This window comes from Erythrolamprus reginae, chromosome 12, assembly GCF_031021105.1.
Source record: "Erythrolamprus reginae isolate rEryReg1 chromosome 12, rEryReg1.hap1, whole genome shotgun sequence".
NCBI classification, from domain to species: Eukaryota; Metazoa; Chordata; class Lepidosauria; order Squamata; family Dipsadidae; genus Erythrolamprus; species Erythrolamprus reginae.
Genome location: NC_091961.1, coordinates 2832437 through 2856509, shown reverse-complemented (window position 1 = coordinate 2856509; position 24073 = coordinate 2832437). Strand labels below are relative to the sequence as shown.

General features: G+C 44.9%; 1 protein-coding gene across 2 annotated transcripts in view; it reads left to right on the top strand.

Moving 5' to 3' along the window:
- Positions 1-1146: 1146 nt before the first annotated feature.
- The window catches only part of PLAT (plasminogen activator, tissue type), a 37272-nt gene continuing 14345 nt past the window's right edge, over positions 1147-24073 (top strand). The window contains exons 1-6 of one of the 2 annotated variants that reach the window (XM_070765238.1): positions 1147-1226; positions 14381-14476; positions 16813-16864; positions 18604-18735; positions 20692-20805; positions 23175-23349. In XM_070765238.1, coding sequence (XP_070621339.1) covers positions 14411-14476; positions 16813-16864; positions 18604-18735; positions 20692-20805; positions 23175-23349 — 539 coding nt within the window. In that variant the 5' untranslated portion in view covers positions 1147-1226; positions 14381-14410. Of the gene's footprint in view, positions 1231-14380; positions 14477-16812; positions 16865-18603; positions 18736-20691; positions 20806-23174; positions 23350-24073 lie in introns of both variants that reach the window. The other variant, XM_070765239.1, reaches the window with a different exon arrangement.

Genomic DNA, 24073 nt, shown 5'->3' with positions numbered 1-24073 from the left:
ATTATCATCATCATCAACAACACAGCAAACAAGATCACTATGCTGGATTTCGTATTTCATCACTAGTCGGGCGCTTCCCAAACACCTAGGACTACGTGATGTAGCGGCGAATCATGTTTGCCCGATCCCAGTAAAGCGGCCTTTTGCAATTGACAGATGGAGATTTTGTCAATTCCGATGGTTTTCAAATGTCCGCTGAGATCCTTTGGCCCTGTGCCCAGCGTCCCAAGTACCACTGGGACCACTTTCACTGGCTTATGCCAAAGTCGTTGCAGCTCGATTTTCAGGTCTTCTTATTTCACTTATTATTATTATTATTATTATTATTATTATTATTATTATTATTATTATTATATTGGTTTTTTTTTTACCTTGGTAGACAGATGGAACAATCAATGATGATTTGAAATGTGATTTAGGATGTCTTATTAATCTTCATATAAGGGATTTTCAAACATATAGTTAGTCATTGAAGGTATATGTATACTGCTCAAAAAAATAAAGGGAGCCCTCAAAGAACCCATCCTAGATCTGAATGAATGAAATATTCTCCCTGAATACTTTGTTCTGTACAAAGTTGAATGTGCACAACAGCAGGTGAAATTATTGGTCCATCAGTGTTGCTTCCTAAGTGGACAGTTGGATTTCACAGAAGTTCGATTTCCTTGGAGTTATATTGTGTTGTTTAAAGGCTCCCTTTATTTTTTTTGAGCAGTGTATTCAATGAGAATACATTTCATTCATTCCGATCTAGGATGTGTTCTTTGAGTGTTCCCTTTATTTATTCATTTTTTTGGAGCAGTGTATGTTATTAGGTGAAGAGAGAGAAAAATAAAAAAAATAACTGGAAAAAAGGTGGAGGAAAAAAACAAAAAAACCCCTCATACTGGAAATCCGGGGTCTCCGAGGACCCCCACCCACCCAGCCACTCTCATCTCCGCGCTTCCTTCTTCCAGTCGCTTCCTCTGGATCTCCGCCAACCTGCCGGGGGTCCTGGGAGAAGCTCCCCGCGGAGGGCGCTGCACATCCCCGCAGAAGCCCCCCGCCCGCCCGCCCACCCTCTCCGCCTAGTGGCGCGGACTGCGGCAAGCCCGCCCCATCGCCCGGAGCCTCCGCCCTCCGGCCGCATTTTTAAGCCGGAGTCCCGGCTGGGTTGCGGCATCCGAGCGCCGGTAGCCGAGCGAGCAAGCGAGCGAGCTTAACCGGAGGCATCCGACAGCACAAAGGCAGGTAACGGCTGTTGCGCGCCGGCTACTTTGCAGGCAAGAAAGGAGGAGAAGGCGGACGGGGTCGGGAAGGGGGCGCCGGGCTGTGGAAGGGGGGGGGAGTGATAAGCTTGCGGTTCGGTGTTAGCGCTGCGCGGTGGCTGGGCGATGGATATGTGTATGTGTGTGTGTGTGAATTGCAGGCAAATCCAACACTTGTGCAGCTAAGAGGTTGGGTTAGGTTTCATAGAAACATAAAAGACTGACGGCAGAAAAAGACCTCATGGTCCATCTAGTCTGCCCTTATACTATTTCCTGTATTTTATCTTAGGATGGATCTATGTTTATCCCAGGCATGTTTAAATTCAGTTCCTGTGGATTCTTCCTTTCTTCTTTCTCTTCCTTCCTTCCTTCCTTCCTTCCTTCCTTCCTTCCTTCCTTCCTTCCTTCCTTCCTTTCTTCTTCCCTCCCTCCCTTCCTCATTCATAGAAACATACAAGATTGACAGGAGAAAAAGACCTCCTGCTCCAGCTAGCCTGCCCTTATACTATTTCCTGTATTTTATCTTAGGATGGATCTATGTTTATCCCAGGCATGTTTAAATTCAGTTCCTGTGGATTCTTCCTTTCTTCTTTCTCTTCCTTCCTTCCTTTCTTCTTCCCTCCCTCCCTTCCTCATTCATAGAAACATACAAGATTGACAGGAGAAAAAGACCTCCTGCTCCAGCTAGTCTGCCCTTATACTATTTCCTGTATTTTATCTTAGGATGGATCTATGTTTATCCCAGGCAGGTTTAAATTCAGTTCCCATAGATTGACCAACCACATCTGCTGGAAGTTTGTTCCAAGCATCTATGACTCTTTCAGTCAAATAATATTTTCTCACGTTGCTTCTGATCTTTCCCCCAACTAACCTCAGATTGTGCCCCCTTGTTCTTATGTTCACTTTCCTATTTAAAACACTTCCCTCCTGGACCTTATTTAACCCTTTAACATATTTAAATGTTTCGATCATGTCCCCCCCTTTCCCTTCTGTCCTCCAGGGACATCCTCCTTGAGAATGGTCTTTCCTCCAAAAAGGGGACACATGCCCCCTTTTCATACAAATTTCCCAATACCCTCCCCCAATTCATGCTCTTCCTAGACATGTTTGTTCCTTTTTAAATGACTCTTTGTTCCCCCCCCCTTTTCACAGCCCCCCACTACCACAAATTTCAAAGCCGAGGACTGAGAGCAGGTACAATAGCATAACCGAAGTCCTTGCATCTTCTCTGGCCCCCAACATGTGAGGTTGTCAAATCAGGGCTCTGCTAAAGGAAGGAGAGGGAAAGCACACCGTGGTTTAGATTTGCACAACTCACCTGTGTTAAATGAATGGAATAGGTGTGTGATTGTGGGTGGGAGGAATGCAGCATGCAAAACCTAGAACAAGGCTGTCCAGTTTTGTCCATGCTGGCTGGGGAATTCTGGGAGTTAATAATAATAATAATAAATTTATTGTCATTGTCAACGCAACGAATTGTCATGGGCAACAAAAGTCGCGTGACACCCAGAGACCAGTCCCACCATACATAAAAACAGAATAGGTAAATTTAAAGCAGAATAAAAAATAGAATAAAATGTCCCACCCACTACAAAATTCCCCACCCTGAACCACTCAACCATCTACATGACAGACCCAGTAATATTGTCCCAACAGTTCACTGATGGTGACCCTTTAGTTTGTTGTTAAGTGCGAGTATAGCTCTGGGATAAAAACTATTCAGGAAACGTGTGGTCCGAGTTCTAGTTGTTCTGTATCTTCTGCCAGAAGGCAACAGTTCAAAAAGATTGTAAGCAGGATGAGAAGAGTCTTTGAGAATGGGATGCACCTTCCTAGAACAGCGAGATGGGAAGATGTCATCCAGGGCGGGTAGCTTGAAGTCCACAGGCTTTAAAGCTGCCAAGGTTCTAGGACAGTGTTCCCCAACCTTGGCCACTTGAAGATATTTGGACTTCAACTCCCAGAATTCCCCAGCCAGCGAATGCTGGCTGGGGAATTCTGGGAGTTGAAGTCCAGATATCTTCAAGTGGCCAAGGTTGGGGAACACTGTTCTAGGACATCCCTGACCTAGAGCCTCGTCCTTAGATGTTCACTCGATCTGGTTAACATGTCAGGTAGCCACAACTTTGGCTACCGGTCACAATGGAGGGAGATGAATGCAGCCGCTTCTGTCGGAGACCTCCTGGATTCAGTGGTACCAAATTGGGATGGGTAGAAAATAAAGTCTAACACAGCTGAGGAGGAGAAAGAAAGAGTTTGGGGTCCTTGACCCAGCCAAGCGGTCCATTTATTGACGCAACTGCCAGATTCAGCTCTAAATGTCTTTTTTTTTTTCAAAATAGTGTGCATTTTGTTCAAGCATGTTAAGACTGCTTGAAGGGTCATGAGAAAAGCACTGGAGAGAACTTATTCAAACAGGAAAGTGTTCAGAGTGTATATTTAATTGTTTGTTTGTTTGATTTTTATTCCAACTCTATTACTTTCTACAATAACTCAAGGCAGTGAACACAGATAATATTCCTTCTTCCTCCTCTTTTCCCTATAAGGTAGGTTAGGAAAATAGCGGGGGCTAAGTCACCTTTTGTGCCTAAGGCAGTACTAGAACTCATGGTCTCCTGGTGATTGGCCCAAAGTCACCCAGTTGCCTTTCATGCCTTAGGTGGGACTAGAAGTCTCTGTCTTCTGGTTTCTGACCTGATGCCTTAACCACTAGACAAAAGTGGTTGTGAGAATTGGGTGAGTCTCCAAAAGGCGTCTTTCATCCCTGGAAGAAATATGATCCTGTATTTCCTGTAAATGTGACATGGGCTGACTGTCCATGGGACTTATGGAATGTCCAAATCCTTTTACAACTGCCCCAATGACTTTATTATTATTGCAAAATAAATCCATTCAGAAATGACGGCCTTAATCATTTTCTGTCTTAGTCAGTTGGTGTCAAGAAGGAAGGAAAGAAAAATCGCTGAGCATTTAGTAGCCCCTTCCCTCCATTTCTTCTAAACCCTTCCTTGTTCCTTTGTGAAACTCTTAGTAATACCAGATTTGATTAAGCTCCTTTATAGAAGGCAGGTAAGTCAGCCAAGCTACGAACCGAGAGTGGCAAGAAGCAATTTACTCATCATTAGAAAAAAAAATATTCCCAGTAAACTGTAATTTATTGAATTTCCTGAATTCTGAATTTGCACAACACGAGCATAAATTAATCACAAGGACTTGCTGAACAAATTCTATAAGTCTAGAATGTAGTAGGCTGGTTTGCTGTTCCACAAGTTTAAAAGTAAACCTTTTAAATGTATAGGGAAAGGCAGTTCAAATCCCTAATTATCCTGTGAGCTCTGTGTGACACAAGGTCTTTTAATGTAGTTGGTAATGTAATGTAGTTGGTAATAAAATTGGTTAATTTAATTCATATTCATCCCTAGCTGATAATATCTCAACTGTCCCTAATTCTAAACTAACATGTGTTGGATAAAACTCTGGAGGCTAAAACATACGATGAATGGTTGCAGGAGTTGGATATGTGTAGTCTAATAAAAAGAAGGACTGAGGGGATGCGATAAGTGTCTTCCAGTACTTGAGGGGCTCTGATAGAGACGAGGGGCTCAACTATTAGAAACATAGAAGACTGACGGCAGAAAAAGACCTCATGGTCCATCTCGTCTGCCCTTATACTATTTTCTGTATTTTATCTTAGGATGGATATATGTTTATCCCAGGCATGTTTAAATTCAGTTACTGTGGATTTATCTACCAAGTCTGCTGGAAGTTTGTTCCAAGGATCTACTACTCTTTCAGTAAAATAATATTTTCTCATGTTGCTTTTGATCTTTCCCCCAACTAACTTCAGATTGTGTCCCCTTGTTCTTGTGTTCACTTTCCTATTAAAAACACTTCCCTCCTGGACCTTATTTAACCCTTTAATATATTTAAATGTGTCGATCATGTCCCCCCTTTTCCTTCTGTCCTCCAGACTCTACAGATGGAGTTCATGAAGTCTTTCCTGATACGTTTTATGCTTAAGACCTTCCACCATTCTTGTAGCCCGTCTTTGGACCCATTCAATTTTGTCAATATCTTTTTGTAGGCGAGGTCTCCAGAACTGAACACAGTATTATTCCAAATGTGGTCTCACCAGCGCTCTATATAGTGGGATCATAATCTCCCTCTTCCTGCTTGTTATACCTCTAGCTATGCAGCCAAGCATCCTACTTGCTTTCCCTACCGCCTGACTGCACTGTTCACCCATTTGGAGACTGTCAGAAATCACTACCCCTAAATCCTTCTCTTCTGAAGTTTTTCCTAACACAGAACTGCCAATGCAATACTCAGATTGAGGATTCCTTTTCCCCAAGTCCATAGGACCTGAGGGCAGGAGAAGAAGTAACAGCTGGAAACCTGTCAAGGGGAGATCCGACCTAGAACTAAGGAGAAGTTTCCTGATCCTGAGTTCAATCAGTGGAAAGGCTTGTCTCTGGAAGTTGTAGGTGTTCCAACACTAGAGGTTTTCAAGAAGATAGCCATTGGTCCGGATGGTATAGGGCAGGGGTAGGCCAAGTTGGCTCTTCTATGGCATGTGGACTTCAACTCCCAGAATTCCTGAGCTAGAATGATTGGCTCAGGAGATTCTGGGAGATGAAGTCCACAAGTCATGGAAAGAGCCAACTTTGCCTACCCCTGGTATAGGGTGTCTTGCTGAAGCAGGCGATTGGACTGCAAGACCTCTAAGGTCCCTTCCAGTTTTATTGCTACATGTCAGAAAAACAGAACATTTGGGAGAAATGGTAGAATGCCAAGTGGGAAGTCAAGAGGGGAATAGAAAGAGATTAAATTTAGATATCTAATGAAATTGCTTTCCTTAAGAGGTTTGAAGGGTGCTCAGGATTGCGTTCTCATATATAATGTAAAAAGATGAAGAGAGGATTTATTTTATTTGGCAGAAAGTGAATCACACCCAGTTCTTCTGGGCCCCAGAGGTGGTTTTAAGCAGAGAGGGGGAGCTTTGGGGATTCTTTCTCACTCTCATTCTTTCTTTCTCACGCTTTAATAATAGTTTCCCCCTGGGTCATGTGACCAGAAAGAAGCAAGGAATAGTTGGGGTAGCTTTAGGACAGGGGTTCCCAAACAGAATTCTGGGAGTTGAAGTCCACAAGTCTTAAAGTTGCCTAGTTTGGAGACCTCTGCTTTAGGAGCTATTGCTGCTCAGGTCAGGGATGCCCAGGAGTTTTTAAAAATGTTTTTCTTTGCATTTTTCAAGCTTGATCTTCAGTCCTTGATTTCTCCCACCCCGTCAAATTTGGTGGCAGTTCCGTTCACCCTTTTTCGCTTTCAGAACATCATCCTGTCACATGTGAAATCGACAGGATCCCAAGCCCCTTGACATCATTTATTTCCAAAGCTTTGCTGGAATGGAAATAATAATAATAATAGATAAGGTGTGTGTGAGAGCAAGCTCATCTCTGTGTGCTTTCCTACAGCTGGTTCCTGCGTTTTCTGGATTCCTACAGTGCACTGAATTCTAAACCAAAACAAAAATTGAAATAAAACCTCCAGGCTCTGTTTACACAGCACAATGAGCCACCAAAAAAAGACATCTCATTCAATTTCATCAGGGCTGTGGAAGTTCCTGCTTAGTTCTTCACTAATCTGGTTAAATATGTTCTATGAACTGCCCAACACAGGACCTCCTAAACCTGGATTAACAAAAACCACTTCCTTCATTCATAGAATATAGGTTGTCCAGATTGCACCATGCTTCAAAAACACACACAAAAAGGGCGACAATGTGTGTGTGTGTGTACACACACACACACACACACATGTAACTGGATACTCGTGCTTTGCCACAAAACTATGTGACCAGGCTTGAAAATTTATGTAGCATGTGTAACTCCTTAGCATCACTGTGTGTTAATATAAGGCAACTGACAGTTGGAACAGAGTTCTTTTCAGGTGGGAGGGGGAGTAGAACATCTAACGCCTTAGCATCAGAATGTGTTCATTAGTATTTCTTATACAATATTATATTAATTATCTGATGTAGAAGCCAAGAGGAACGTAAGTGCCCTGTTTCGAGTTTGTAGTCTTTACAGTTCTGGCGATTTTGTGATGAGTATTTGGCTTTTACATATACTGTATGTTTGTATGTCTGTATATATGTAGTCCAATCCCCTGCTCAAGCAGGAGAACCTATACTATTTCAGACAGGTGGCTGTCCTGTTCTCCAGAACTGGTCAGAACCTGCAGAATCCCACCTTTCATTGGGATGTTGTCATAAGGTATGAAAAAACAGCCAAAGGTCACTTTTTTCAGTAGCGTTGTAACTTCGTTCATTAAACGAAGGCCGGTGAGATTTTTGACTTGGTAAAGCCATCACCAAACAGAACCAGCCAAGATTATGACTATAGGGATGGAGGTAATCTTGCCTGGGTACTGATTCTACTTTAGAGAGTGGATCCTCTTAGTGGGAAAGCTGGAAAACCGACTTTCAAGCTGGAATAATATCCTTACAGCATTTGGACTTATATACCGCTTCATAGCGCTTTTACAGCCCTGTTGTAAGTGGTTTACAGAGTCATCATATCACCCCCAACAATCTGGGTCCTCATTTGACCCACCTCGAAAGGATGGAAGGCTCAGTCAACCTTGAGCCAGTGGTGAGAATTGACCTGCTAAACTACAGCTAGCAGTAGAATAGAATAGAATTTTTATTGGCCAAGTGTGATTGGACACAAGGAATTTGTCTTGGTGCAGATGCTCTCAGCATACATAAAATAAAATATACATTTGTCAAGAATCATGTGGTACGACACTTAATGATTGTCATAGGGGTCAAATAAGCAATGAAGAAGCAATATTAATAAAAATCTTAGGATATAAGCAACAGGTTACAGTCATACAGTCAACATGGGAGGAAATGGGCGAAAGGAATGATGAGAAAAACTAGTAGAATAGAAGTGCAGATTTAGTAGAAAGTCTGACAGTGTTGAGGGAATTATTTGTTTAGCAGAGTGATGGCGTTCGGGAAAAAACTGTCCTTGTGTCTAGTTGTCTTGGTGTGCAGTGCTCTGTAGCGACGTTTTGAGGGTAGGAGTTGAAACTATTTGTGTCCAGGATGTGAGGGGTCAGTAAATATTTTCCCCGCCCTCTTTTTGACTCGTGCAGTCTACAGGTCCTCAATGGAAGGCAGGTTGGCAGCCATTGTTTTGTTCTGCAGTTCTGATTCTCCTCTGAAGTCGGTGTCGGTCCTGTTGGGTTGCAGCACCAAACCAGACAGTTATAGAGGTGCAGATGACAGACTCAATGTAGCTGAAGTAGCCTACAGTGCTTGCACTCTAACCACTGTACCACTCCGGCTCTTTAGACTTTTGGTAAGGGGGAGCAGGGAACATTTGGAGTGAAGGGCAGTTTTGGTGCTTTTCTTCTCACTGCCTCCTCTGTTTACCAACCTAGATTTTTTAGGCATGTAAACACTTCTGGGGTTTTGAGATCCCTTTTGACCATCTGGTTTCAATAAGATAGCTTATCTTCATTGGACGGCCTTTTTAGTGGGTGGAAAACACAGGACCAGGTCTTCAACAAGCTGCTGGCAAATCAAGGAATCTGGTGCTGCAAAGCAATAGGGAATAACAGAGTGGGAGGTGGGGGGGCTTTGGAGGTCTTTTAGTCCAACCCCATTCTCAAGCAGGAAACCCCAGACCATTTCAACCAATGGTGGCTGGCTTTGTCCCTTGGGGTCTTCACACCCTGTCAGGACAGGCAGATGGACCAGTGGATAGGCTTTCCTTCTCTACACGTGGAAAAGTTCTGCAAATAATTTGTGTCAGACAGAAAAAAAGAGGTTGCTCTATTTTGTTTTCCTGGTTGAGCTTTTTTCTTTTAAAAAACCCCCAAGCACATCCAATTTCCTTCTTCCACTCTGCATCTTAGGAACTTAATTGGTAGCCGGGGCAACAGTTGACTTTTAAAAATTGATTCTTAAAACAAGACTTCTTTGTTTTGAGCAAAACAAAGAAAAAAGGGCCAAGTGACTGGAAAACGAACTAGAACCCCTCCCGTTGCTTCGCCAATTCCGTGGGGGTTTGAACCGCAAATCACTGGAGTTATTTGTTTCAACACTCCTTTATTCCTTCTATAGATGGAATGAAAATTAACCAGATGGGTTTTCATCAGACCTAATAAAACATTCCAGGAAAGATACTGGCAAACCCCTTTCCCTTTTTTCTCTTGCCAAGAAAGAAAATTGCAGGGATGAATTCATGAAATCATCAGGAGGCGTGTTTCAAGAAGACCTGGTTTTAATTATATTTGCCTTCCTTGCATTATTAATTCTAGGATGCTTCCTTCCTTCCTTCCTTCCTTCCTTCCTCCCTTCCTCCCTCCCCTTCCTTCCTTCCTTCCATCCTTCCTTCAATCCTCCCTTCCTTCCTTCAATCCTTCCTTCAATCCATCCTTCCTTCCTCCCTCCCTCCCTCCATCCATCCATCCATCCATCCATCTATCCACCCTCCCTTCAATTCTTCATCCTTCCCTCCCTCCCTCTCTCCCAGCTTGGGGCAAACCTAAGGGCAGACCCATAATGGATCTCTGTGATTTCAGGTGGCTGAAAGGGTTGGGAGTATAGATCACAATGCCAGACAGGATCAGTTTTAGACTTCATTGGGAACCAGTGCAAATCTTCACATTGGCAGGAGGTGGCGCCATCGTTCAGTGTGGCCTAAACCAGTGTTTCCCAACCTTGGCCACTTGAAGATATTTGGACTTCAACTCCCAGAATTCCCCAGACAGCGCTGGCTGGGGAATTCTGGGAGTTGAAGTCCAGATATCTTCAAGTGGCCAAGGTTGGGAAACACTGACCTAAAGACATCATTTACCCTTCACTGGCACCACAGAATCCAGCTCAGGGTAAGCTTGTGCTCTGGTTCTAAATCCCTAATTGGTTGCTCTGGAAAGATTGTTAAAACAATTTACAACTAGGTCACCTCCGATCGGATCTAAATGTAGTTCATAAAATCATCTACCAAAATGTCCTTCCTGTTAATGACTACTTCGCCTTCAACCACAGCAATACACGAGCACGTAATAGATTCAAACTAAATGTAAACCATTCGAAAGTCGACGGCAGAAAATACGACTTCAACAATAGAGTGAATCAATGCCTGGAATGCCCTCCCCGACTCTGTACTTTCTTCCCCGAACCCCAAAATCTTTAACCTTAGACTGTCTACCATCAACCTCTCCCCGTTTCTGAGAGATCTTTAAGGGGCGCGCATAAGTGCACCACTGAGCCCACCATTCCTGTCCTACTATCCTTTTTGATCATTACTTTTTACTTATGTTATGTTTATGGATAGATGATAGATAGATAGATAGGTAGGTAGGTAGGTAGGTAGGTAGGTAGATATAATATAATAATAATAATAATAATATATAACAACAATAATAACAATGTTACAATGCAAAATAAATCTAATATTAAAAAACAGTTAAAAAACCCATCATTTAAAAAAAACCATGCAACACACGCATACCATACATAAAATGTAAAAGCCTGGGGGAGGTGTCTCAGTTCCCCCATGCCTGGCAATACAGGTGGGTCTTAAGTAATTTGCGAAAGACAAGGAGGGTGGGGGCAGTTCTAATCTCTGGGGGGAGTTGATTCCAGAGGGCCGGGGCCGCCACAGAGAAGGCTCTTCCACTGGGGCCCGCCAAACAGCATTGTTTAGTCGATGGGACCCGGAGAAGACCCACTCTGTGGGACCATATCGGCCGCTGGGATTTGTGCGATAGATAGATAGATAGATAGATAGATAGATAGATAGATAGATAGATGATAGATAGATAGATAGATAGATAGATAGATAGATAGATAGATAGATAGATAGATAGGCTGGACTTATATAACCTGTCCAGATAGAATGGAGCTAGGTTATATCGGGCCCAGTCTGAGGTGTGAACTCCAACTAAGGGAGGAGGTTGAACTAGAAGTCTTCCAAGGTCCCTTCCAATCCTTTATTCTGTTATTTATGTTTATTGCTTTTTCTGAGCCCAGATTGTTTGGCAAAGGGGCTTGCTTGGGGTTTCCTTAACCCTGGTCTTAGCTCAGCCAAAGAGTCTTAAAGCTCCTTCAGTGTCGGAGTGGAAGAAAATGCCATGTTGTCTGAGCTTTTTTGCATTGACTGGGACAGTTGTTTAACTGCGCTCCCTCCACTCTCCTCCTCCTCCTCTGAGTTCTTCTGGGTTCATCCAAAAGAAGATTCCCCTTGAGGCTTGAATGCTGAGCCTGGTTGTTTTCCAGGGCAACTGGACTCAGGGCCAAACCATCGTCCCTTCCTCCTTCTTCTTGTTTTCTTTGTTAATTTCTCTCTTGTGAGTCACCCTTCAACAGCACAACCAGGCCACGGAGGCAAAATGCAAACTGGTGCCGTTGGAGAACTAGTTCACACAATAATGGGTGGCTATCGGTACAGTAAAAGACGGCACACCCGTAGCGATCGCTGCGCTGTGCTTGCAGCTTCAGTTATCTCGCATGCGCATGCACGCAGGTCAGCCTATTTTTGTTTCTGGGCTCGGATTCTTAAGAAGAATCCAAAATGTTGGATTCAAAGTGTTGGTTATGACCTATAAAGCCCTTCATGGCATCGGACCAGAATATCTCCGAGACCGCCTTCTGCCGCACGAATCCCAGCGACCGGTTAGGTCCCACAGAGTTGGCCTTCTCCGGGTCCCATCAACTAAACAATGCCGTTTGGCGGGACCAAGGAGAAGAGCCTTCTCTGTGGCGGCCCCGACCTTCTGGAACCAGCTCCCCCCCGGAGATTAGAACTGCCCCTACCCTCCTTGCCTTTTGTAAAGTTCTTAAGACCCATCTCTGCCGTCAGGCATGGGGGGAACTGAGATATCTCCCCCGGGCCTATACAGTTTATACATGGAATGTTTGTGTGTGTGTTTGCTTTTAATAATGGTTTTTTTTTAGTGTTTTTTAAATTATTAGATTTGTTCTTATATTGTTATTGTTATTGTTGTGAGCCGCCCCGAGTCTACGGAGAGGGGCGGCATGCAAATCTAATAAATAAATAAATAATAAATAAATAAATAAGAAAATGGTTCTTGAGAAGAGGCAAGAAAATCTTGAACACCCGGTTCTTATCTAGAAAAGTTCTTAAGTAGAGGCGTTCTTAGGTAGAGGTACCACTGTACTTTCCTTTTTGGAGAATAGCCTAGCCCGGTGATAGAGAACCTATGGCATGTGGGCCACAGGTGGCACGCGGAGCAATATCAGAGGGCACGTGAAACGGTGCCCTACGTCAGCTCCAGCACGCATGAGTGTGCTGGCCAGCTGATTTTCGGTCTCGGGAAAGGCCCTTTTGCCCTCTGGATGCTTCATTGAAGCTTCCCTGAACCCTCCAGAGTGCAAAAAACAGCACAACAGGAAAACTGAAGTCCATTTTTCCGAATTTCCGGTTCGCCCATTTTTCACCGTCCCAGCCTTCATTAAGGCCTGTGTGCATACATGAGGGCAGCATGGTGGGGGTCGGCATGCATGGAGGGAGGGAAGGAGTGTGGGAATGCATGCTAGCACACACACACACACACACACACACCTTCGGCACGGGAACCAAAGAAAGTTCGCCATCACTGGTTCTAGCCATTCAGACCGATTGCAGCTTAATCCTGAAAACGTTGCATCTTTGATGTTGCACAATGGGGAATTCAAAATCCTGTGACCGTTCCCCTCCTCCTGTTTTGACTTTTGAGAAGCTCTGAAATCGTTCATTTCCACTTCGTTTACTTTTGCTCAAACAAAGCCCATTCTTATTTGAACCCGAAACTTTATCTCTCTTTTTTCTCTCTCTCTGGGTTGGTTTCTGGCTAACTGACTCATCCACCAGTCATCTCCCATCCCTCTGTTTCCCAGTTGGTCTCACCGGCTTCAAATTTCTTCACGGGTGTCCCTTGCTTATAGCTCGGTATGCGCCACACAAAACTCTTCAGAAGATTTCCGCGCAGAAAATGATTTTCAGAGTCTGGAAAGTGAGCATGAGGAAAGATAAAAGTTTGCCCAAGGCCAATGTTAGCAAACCTTTTTTTTTCTCGGGTTCCAAAATAGCATGTGCGCCCGCTATTGGAGTCTTCGAAGAGGGGTGGCATACAAATCTAATAAATAAATAAATAAATAAATAAATAAACAAACAAACAAACAAACAAACAAACAAACAAACAAACAAATAAATATGTGTGAGTGCCCACTCCCATAACTCAATGCTTGGGGAGGGCAAAACCAGCTTCCCCTGCCCCCTGGAGGCCCTCTGGAGGCTGGAAACAGCCTGTTCCCCAACTTCTGGTGGGCCCAGTAGGCTTGTGTTTCACCCTCCCCAGGCTCCAAAGGCTTCCTTGGAGCTGGGAGAGGGTAAAAACTTCCCCCCCCCGGAGGCTCTCTGGAAGCCAAAAACGCCCTCCCAGAGCCTTTGTGCAAGCCAAAAATCAGCTGGCCGGCACACACATGCATGTTGGAGCTGAGCTAGGGCAACGGCCCGCGTGCCAGCAGATATGGCTCCCCGTACCACCTGTGGCACCCGTGCCATAAGTTCGCCATCACTGCCCTAGGCAATTACTGCAGTGACACGAAGTCAAAATCCCGTCCCGTTGCCCCTCCACAAGATCAGAAAACGTTTTCAATTTTGGGAGCCGACTTAAAAGGCCCTGGGAGTCTGTTGCGGCTGGGATGAATGAGTCACACAAGCGAAGCCCCACTGACCCAGACTGACAGAAAGCCAAAACCACAACCTGGGTTTTGCAGGCCAAGGAAGCGCCAAGGACCAGAAAGGAAAGAGCGGATCTAGGGCAATATCAAGGGATGGAGATAAGCTGTGCGAGCAGATTGGCCCGGCTGCCTTAAACTAAGTGTCCGCGGGGCTGTTGGGCAGCTGCCGTTGCTCAGTCTCCAGCCGACGAAGGAGAAATCCTCCCCAGCCATCTGTTCCCATTATCCTTCTGCCAGAACCAGCTTCCCTGGGTTTGCTCGCTCTCCTCCTCCCCTCCCCGCCTTGCAAACGAAGCTCCGAGAAGCTTGGATTAAATCTGCACCAGTCGCATTCGCCTCCTTCGGCTAACATCTCTGCTTGGTTGCCTTTCAGGGTATTTCTTGCTTTCCGAAAGGGAATAAAATGAGCCCGAGACAGACTCTTCTCTTCCTTCTCCTGGCGGGAGCCATCGCCGTGCTTCAATCCCAGGTAAGAGGCTAACGTGTGCCCATCGGTGGGGTTTATTCATTTATTTATTTATTTATTAGGTCCCACAGAGTGGGCCTTCTCCGGGTCCCGTCAACTAAACAATGTCGGTTGGCAGGCCCCAGGGGAAGAGCCTTCTCTGTGGCGGCCCCGACTCTCTGGAACCAGCTCCCCCCAGAGATTAGAACTGCCCCTACCCTCCTTGCCTTTCGTAAACTTCTCAAAACCCACCTTTGTTGTCAGGCATGGGGGAATTGAAACATCTCCTCCGGGCCTATATAATTTATGTATGGTATGTTTGTAGGTATGTCTGCTTAAAAATGGGTTTTTTTGTAACTATTTTAAATTTTAAATTGTAAATTATTAGATTTGTCAGGAACTGTTTTTATTGTGTTGTGAGCCGCCCCGAGTCTACGGAGAGGGGCGGCATACAAATCTAATAGATAGATAGATAGATAGATAGATAGATAGATAGATAGATAGATAGATAGATAGGACTCTTGATGGACTCGAGGTGGCTCACAACATTTCCATAAAAATCAGAGTATATAAAACACCTCTAAATCCAACTAACATAAATTATTACAGTAGTTTAAAATATTTTTAAAAGCTAAACATTTAAAAATCAAACATTCAAATGCACATTATAAACACCCTACACATTCACTGGCCAGAGGCTGGGGTCTAGTGACCCCAAGCCTGACGGCATAAATGCATTTTCAAATTCTTACGAAAGGCAAGGAGGGTGGGGGCAGTGCAAAAATCTCCAGGGGGAGCTGGACTTGGTGGCCTTTGGCCTGATTCAGCCGGGCTCTTCTTAGGTTCTTAAGTCTTGAAGTCATCAAGTTTGAAGACGTCTGTTTTAGCGACTGGTCAGAAAACAGATGGGGTTCGTTTGGCCAGCGTGGCTCGAGTGGGGGCCGTCGATCAAAAGGATATTTATGTGGAGCTTGGAAGAAAAAGGCCGGCAGCCAAATTCACAAAGCTGAGCAGGGAGAGGGCTTCTGCGGGCGGGCTCAGAGCTTCGAAAGGTACAAAGGGAAGAGTGACCAGAGGAGGATCCAAGGGGGGGGGGGGATACCCATTGCCCTGCTATCGGTTCTGTTCTCCTGCATGCGCGTGCACATGTCCCAGCATGCTTTTGCTTGTGTGCATGTGCAGGATGCAAAATCTCAAAAGGGGGGCACGTTCATGTGTGAGATTTCGGCAAATATTTTTGCTTCTGCACATGCGCAGAAGCAAAAAGTTGCTGAAAACTTTCTCTCTCGCACGTCCCCTCGTGAGACTTTGCTTCCCGCCCATGCACAGAAGCAAAAACATGCTGGGATGCTTGCGTGAGCACACAGGAGAACAAAAACAGCTGCGCCGTCCTCATCAGTACCAGTAACTGGAAGGATCCAGTTCTGCAGTTCTCTCAGCTGGATCAGAGTCCGATCCCAAGCAGCTCCCTACAGAGGAGGAAGGCTCTCAACAGACCGGCCGAAGCACATAATAGAGTTGGAAGAAGGCTCCTGCTGGCCCTAGAGCAGGGAGGACTCACCCTTTTTGTCCTCGCGTGCCAAAAGCCACCCATAATGCAAGCCCCACATGTGTCCCGCACCCATGCATGCGCATAAAACCCACCCAGGCCTCCCTTGTATATCCGTGTGAGACCCCCCGTGCTTCCCCTGTTCATGCCTGCATGGCCCCCGCACATGCCCACCTATGCATGGCCACGTGACCCCCTGTGCATGCATGCACGATCCCCATGCACCCCCATGCATGCCCATGCATCTCCCACAAGCACCCCACCCCCAACACATGCACTTCAGAGACCTGAAACCCAGCTGGACGGCGGGAGGTGCGTGCACAGGTGCAATACAGCCGAGCTGGGGTGGCGTCTGGCATGTCCACAGAGAGTGTTCTGCCGGCATGTCCCAACCGCCCATAATTACAGGGTAATTAGTCCAAACAGACACACACCACACGATAGAAGGAAAACAAAAGGTCTTTATCAACAGAAAAGCAGAAAAAAACTCATTTTTTAAATGTCAAAGGGATTTCCTGGTACACACAAGGCACAGGTTCAATGCAATCCAATTTCTCACCCAGTAACTGGGAAATTGAGTCCAGTTCCAAAGTCCAGAGGGTTGTCCAGTCTCTTCTTGAAAGCCTCCAGTGATGGAGCACCCCCAGCTCCCAGGGGCAAACTGTTCCAGTGGTGTGTGGAATGGTATATGGTCTCCTGCTTGCGCCGTGGGCTGGACTAGAGGACCTCCAAGACACCCACTTTTCTAACCCTTGGAATCTAGTCCACTCCTTATACTTGATTGTTTTGGTTTCTCTTTTTCTCTTTCTAGGAACTGTCTATACGCTTTACTACAGGTGGCCGAGTAGGTCAGCTAAGAAGAGGTAAGTGCCCATTGGAGGAGGCTATGGAAGAATAGAATAGGACAGGGCTAAATAAGGGTTAAATCAGGTTCAGGGGGGGAAGTGTTCTTAATAGCAAAGTGAACACGAGAAGGGGGCACAATCTGAGGTGAGTTGGGGGAAAGATCAGAAGCCACGTGAGAAAATATTATTTTACTGAAAGAGTAGCAGATGCTTGGAACAAACTTCCAGCAGACGTGGTAGGTCAATCCACAGGAACTGAATTTAAACATGCCTGGGATCAACATAGATCCATCCTAAGATAAAATATAGGAAATAGTATGAGGGCACTGTACCAGTGATGTCCAACCTTTTTTGGCTCAGGTGCCAAAAGCATGTACGGGCACACAATAGAGTGCATGTGTGTGCCCACACCCATAATGCAATTCCTTCCACCCTTGCATGTGCACAACCCCTGCACTGCCCCCCGCACATGCGCACAGGCCTCACTGAAGCCTCCAGACTTCCGGTAGGCCCGTTGAGCCGTTTTTCGCCATCCGCAGGGTTCAGGAGGCTTTCCTGAAGTTGGAGAGTGAAAACAGCCTAAAAGAAGACCAGAAAATCAGCTGGCCAGCACCCACAAGCACACTGGAGATATCGCAAAGGCAACGCCTTACGTGTCCTCAGATATGGCTCCGCATGCCAACTGTGGCATCCGTGCCATAGGTTTGCCATCATTGACCTATGCTCTTTCAGATAAGTGAATGCCTAGTCCAGTGATGGCGAACCTTTTTTCCCTCGGGTCCCGAAAGAGCATGGGCGCACATTCGCAAATGCCCACACCCATAATTCAATGCCTGGGGAGGGCAAAAACAGTTTCCCCTGCCCTCTAGAGGCACTCTGGAGGCCAGAAATGGCCTGTTTCCCAACTTCTGGTGGACCCAGTAGGCTCATGTTTCATCCTCCCCAGGCTTCAAACACTTCCCTGCAGCCGGTGGAGGGTAAAAATGCCCCCCCCCCGCAGGCTCCCTGGAAGCCAAAAACGCTCTCCCAGAGCCTCTATGTGAGCCAAAAATCAGCTGGCCAGCACACACATGCACACTGGAGCTGAGCGAGGGCAACAGCTTGTGTGCCCACAGATATGGCTCTGCGTGCCACCTGTGGCACCTGTGCCATAGGTTCACCATCACTGTTCTAGATTCTTGGATTCTTCTTTGGGCTCCTCAAGAGGGCCAGGAGATTCACACTTTTTAAAAAAGAGGGCTGGGGATTAGCCAAGCTTTGGACCTATAGAGTAATCTGATAAGTGTGTTCCTTTCAGATTAGGCGCACCCTTCCTTTTTTTCTTTTATATTAAAATAAGTGTATATCTGCATTTCCTCCCAGAATGCCAGACCAATGTATGAAATACCATGAAAATAAACAATATAGTATAACAAACCATGCCAACCACAAAACCACATCAACTGCAGCGGGATAAACGCAGGAAAAGCCTACAATTGTTCACTCATGTCAACCGGCTTTATAAAAACAGTTCTTGCTGCCCAAGCAAACAAAAGAGGTTGTGAACCGGCGCAGGGAACACTTATCGGACGAGGTCTTGAGGGTCTTGCCAAATCTTCGGAAGAATAAAACTCCACTTTTTTTGGGAGGGGGGGAAAGTAAACGAGGCTCGGAGTTTAGAGATCGTTCTGGGCTGCGCACACAATGGCGAAGGGAAAGGCGGAGCCGGCCTCCCGCCATCGAACCTGGGAAGGACTTCCTGTCTTTTTCAATTGCAGGCAAATGCAAGGACCCCTACACCAAGCAGAGCTACAACTGGAAGGAAAGTTGGCTCCGCCGCGTCAAAGAGAGAACGGAGTATTGTCGCTGTGAGAAAAGCGCCATCTTCTGCCATGCGGTACCTGTCACAGGTGAGCTTCCGACGGGGCCTCTGAATCCAGCCACGGCGTTTATTGCACAGGTTTCTTTCTTTCTTTCTTTTTTTTAATAAACTTTATTAATTTTCAGTAAAAAGACATACAAACTTACAAACATTTAGACACATAGTAGGGGTTACAATTACCCTTCTTTTCTTGAAGTCAATTTTTAATACAGAAAAAAGGATAAAATCTTAAATCTTTAAATCAAACTAATATTCTAGTTGAAAAGAAGAACTTTGTTTACATATTCTAATAAACATAAAGTTAAATTGATAAAAAAGAGAATCCAACAACACTAACAACAAAAAATATCAATAACTTTTAGTTATATTCATACCGTTTTCATTACCTTATTTTCAACTTTATTCTTATCTATCCATGTATAAACTTTATCCCAGGTTTCTAACCCACCTTTATTTTGTATGTGGTGGTACCTACATAAAGCATCACGTGTGCAACTCAATTGCCCAGCTCAGAGCCCATGAAGCTTCATCTCCCCATAGTTGTCACAACAGCAATGCTCTTGGGCAGAGAGGGAGGGTGAGGCCACAGCCTCCAAAAGGGTTTTTGGGATGCCCTAGTGCAGTGAGGGCGAGCCCTTTTTTTCCTTGGGTGCCGAAAGAACGGGCATGTGTGCTATCGCGCATGCGTGAGTGCCCACACCCATAATTCAATGCCTGGGGAAGGCAAAAACAGCTTCTCTCACCCCTTGGAGGCCCTCTGGAGGGCCAGAAATGGCCTGTTTCCCAACTTCTGGTGGGCCCAGTAGGCTCGTGTTTTGCCCTCCCCAGGCTCCAAAGGCTTCCCTGGAGCTAGAGGAGGATAAAAACGCCCTCCTCCATCCCCCTGGGGGCTCTTGGGAAACCAAAAACGCCCTTCCAGAGCCTCTATGTGAGCCCAAAATCAGTTGGCCGGCACACACAATCCTGGGCCTAGAAAGCCTAGAACTACGGCGCCTAAAACACGATTTGAGTATTGCCCACAAGATCATATGCTGCAACGTCCTACCGGTCAATGACTACTTCAGCTTCAACCGCAACAACACAAGAGCACGCAACAGATTCAAACTTAATTCGAACCGCTCCAAACTTGACTGTAAAAAATATGATTTCAACAATCGAGTTATCGAAGCGTGGAACTCACTACCGGACTCAATTGTGTCCACCCCTAACCCCCAACACTTCTCCCTTAGACTCTCCACGATTGACCTCTCCAGGTTCCTAAGAGGCCAGTAAGAGGCGTACATAAGTGCCCTGGTGTGCCTTTCGTCCCCTGTCCAATTGTCTTTCCTCTCTTTCACCTATCATATATATTCTCTTCCTTTCATATATCCTCTCCTCTAAGTTCACTTTACCCTTATATATATATTACTACATGTCTATTTTTCTTCCTATGTATTTGTGCATTGGATAAAGAAATAAGTAAGTAAGTAAGTAAGTAAGTAAGTAAGTAAGTAAGTAAGTAAGTAAGTAAGTAAGTAAGTAAGCAAGCAAGCAAGCAAGCAAGCAAGCAAGCAAGCAAGCAAATAAATAAATAAATAAATAAATAATAAAATGTTGGAACTGAGCGAGGGCAATGGCTCGCGTGCCAGCAGTTATGGCTCCGCGTGCCACCTGTAGCACCCGTGCCATAGGTTCGCCATCACTGTCCTAATGGCATCCTAACAGGCCACCACACAAGTATTCCAGTATTTGAGGGGCTACCACAAAGAAGAAGGGGGCTCACCCAGTGCAGTTTTGGCAGAAGGGAGGTTGTTGGACTGGGAGAAAGCCATTCCCAACAGCTGTTGGTTGCCATGTTTTCCGGCGGGAATGATCGGAAATCTTTTCTGCAATTAAAACCACCTATTCTGCCTTTATGTCAGGGCTTCCCTCCTCCAACCAGGAAGGGAAGGCAGCAGGGTCACGGAAGGGAGGAATTAAGGTGCTCTTCTTTTCTGTCCCACAGGCTGCATCAGACCCCTTTGCCTCAACGGGGGCCGCTGCCAGAAAGCCCTGTATTCCCCCAACCTTTTCATTTGCTTCTGCCCACCGGGCTTCTCGGGGAAGTTCTGTGAAATTGGTGAGTATGTGACCGGAGGACAAACTGGTACGAGGGTCAGAAAACCCAGAAATCAGGAAATCCAGGCATTCAAGTTGTATTTATTTTTTATTTTTTTTATTATTATTTAGATTTGTATGCCGCCCGTCTCCGCAGAGAGGGATGGTATACATGCAAGATGCAGTTATGCATTCAAGATGCACAGTGATTAATATTTATATGTATTTATAAGTTAGAGTGCAGTTTTTATATAGCTATGTATAAGTATATAGGGGTCTCCAATCTTGGCCACTTTATGACTTGTGGACTTCAACTCCCAGAGTTCCTCGGCCAGCTTTGCTCACCTTTAATTGTCAAGGTTCCAGGTAACATCCAAAATTAAATCAAAGTCCAAGTCAAGGCATTCTTCAAAGTTCCAATTTATTTCCGGAACCCTCCGTCAGGCCTTCTGTAGATAGTGTGTCAAGCCGTTGATTTATCACCAATTTCTGCACCAGAGTGACAATCGTATTTGTATTTGTATTTGTTAGATTTGTATGCCGCCCCTCTCCGAAGACTCGGGGCGGCTAACAACAATATAAAAAGACAATGTAAATCTAATATTAAAAATAATCTAAAAAACCCCAATTTAAATGACCACTCATACATACAAGCATACAACCGTCTTGCTCAAATGAATAGAAGGGTTTATCCCTGCAAGAATCTGAATTACTAAGGGTCAAAACAAATTGGCGAGAGATAAGAGTCAGTGGAACTCAAGGTGGGCTGGACCTAGATCTCTGGTGGGCACCCAGGGACCCATTATGGTTTGGACCCCTCCCTCTGGCTCAACCTAATCACCTGAAGCGTGCCCTCTAGGAAGCCAGTGGTGGATTTTCAACCACGCTGTGTCCCCTCTCTCTAGTTTTGCAGACTCCACTTTTGGGACTGCAGCCCTCAGAGTAAATATACCCTTCCTTTAAGGGAACACTTAAACAACACAATAGAACTCCAAGTCAATCAAACTTCTGTGAAATCAAACTGTCCACTTAGGAAGCAACACTGATGGGCCATCAATTTCACAGGCTGTTGTGCACATTCAAATTTGTACAGAACAAAGTATTCAGTGAGAATATTTCATTCATTCAGATCTAGGATGTGTTCTTTGAGGGTTCCCTTGATTTTTTTTGAGCAGTGTATATAACAGCAGTCGCCTGCTCCAGGTGGTATCTAATTTTAGCAATAGAAAGGGAGCAGGACAGAGGAGCTCATGGAAACCTATTGTCAGATCTGGTCTGTCCTGAGCCACAAATTATACCAGCCTTCAAAAGAAGAAGAAAAAGGATAATCTACCTCCAGACTCCAACTGTGAATTTGTTGTTTCTCTTCAAGGTGCTCTAAATTTGTGAGCCGCCCCGAGTCCGCGGAGAGGGGCGCCATACAAATCTAAATAATAAACAAACAAACAAACAAACAAACAAATAAATAAATAAATAAATAAATTTGAAAAGCAAGGGAACTGTAACATGGGGTCAGTTTCCTGCAAGTTCTACAGCTTTGATTTTCAACTCTGGCCACCTTTAAGATGGGTGGACTTCAACTCCCAGAGTTCCCCAGCAAGAGAGTGGGCATCCCCCCCATCTTAAACTTGCCAAGGTTGAGAAATGTTGCTCTACAGCAGGGGTCCCCAAACTTTTTACACAGGGGGCCAGTTCACTGTCCCTCAGACTATTGGAGGGCCGGACTATAAAAAAACCCCTATGAACAAATCCCTATGCACACTGCACATACCTTATTTTAAAGTAAAAAACAAAATGGGAATGTACTATTTAGAGGAAGGGAAGAAATCTGAAATTCATATATGTTTACGTTTTGTTTTTAATTTTCTTTTGTTAACATCTGATTGTAGATTTTCTTGGCTTATAGAAAAATGTATAAAGAAAGACGGAAGCACTTTGGCATAATGGTTAATAAGTTAGAATTATAATTGGTGTACTTTTTGAAGGAACATTAAGGAGGGAATTTAATTAAAAGAAAATGAATGTAACTGGATGATAAAAGTAGAGAAACGAAACTTTTGCAACTTTTTTGATGATTGATATTAGTTACTAACAAAATACCACATTTTATTCATAGAAAATTAGATGGAACAGTGTGTTGTGTCACTTACCCGTGGGCCGGATAAATGGCCTCAGCGGGCCGCATGTGGCCCGCGGGCCGTAGTTTGGGGACCGCTGCTCTACAGCTATGCTTGTTAAGGAATGTTAAGAGTTGAAGCCAGTAAGTCTTAAAATGGAGACCCCTGCTCTACAAGTTGACTTTCCTGCGCTGCCTCCAGAAGGTGCATGGAGCCTCCTCCAGAGGCAGCTTGGAAGAGGCTCAGAGGGGTGTTTTGTTCTTCTCCCCTTCAGATACCAGAACGGTGTGTTACCAGGATACAGGGGACACATACCGGGGCACATGGAGCACAACCGAGAGTGGGGCGGAATGTGTCAACTGGAAGACCAAAGCTCTGCGCTTCAAGCAGTTCAAGGCGGACCGTCCAGACGCCTTGCAGTTGGGGCTTGGGGATCACAATTATTGCCGGTAAGAGGTTGAATCCAGCAACTGGCCTTGTCTGTCTTCTCCTTCCTTGCATGTTGTTTCACAGCTGTATTTCTCAGTCTTGGGAACATGAAGCTGTGAGGACTTCAGATCAGGCTGCAGTTCAGTTCTATGGCTGGCTGGAGGACTCTGGGAGTTGAAGTCCACAGAGCTTAAAAGTTGCCAAGGCTGCTCTACAAAAACCAAAAATGTTTGATAACATCTTTTCTGACGAACAAGAAAAGTATTAAATGTAAGTTACTGCAGATAAAAATGTATTTGTGGAAGAAAATAATAATAATAATAATAACAACAACAACAATAATGACAACTACTACTACTACTACTTATTGAATTTATATGCCGCCCCTCTCCAAGGACTCAGGGTGGCCTACAACAACATCACAACAACAACAACAACATTATTATTACTATTACTACTACTACTACTATTACTACTACTTATTGGATTTATGTGCCGCCTCTCTCCAAGGACCCGGAGTGGCACTGGCTTACAACATATAAAAAAGAACAATACAAAATATCGTAAATCCAATTTTAAGCTAAAACTAACAATCTAAAACCCCAATTTAATTTTAAAAAAAAACCAGTCACTTCTTAATAATTACATTCCATTCCTGGGCAGGGGCTGATGACTAATAGCCCCAGACTTGTCGGCACAAGTGTGTCTTCAGACTCTTGAAGAAGGCAAGGAGGGTGGGGGCAA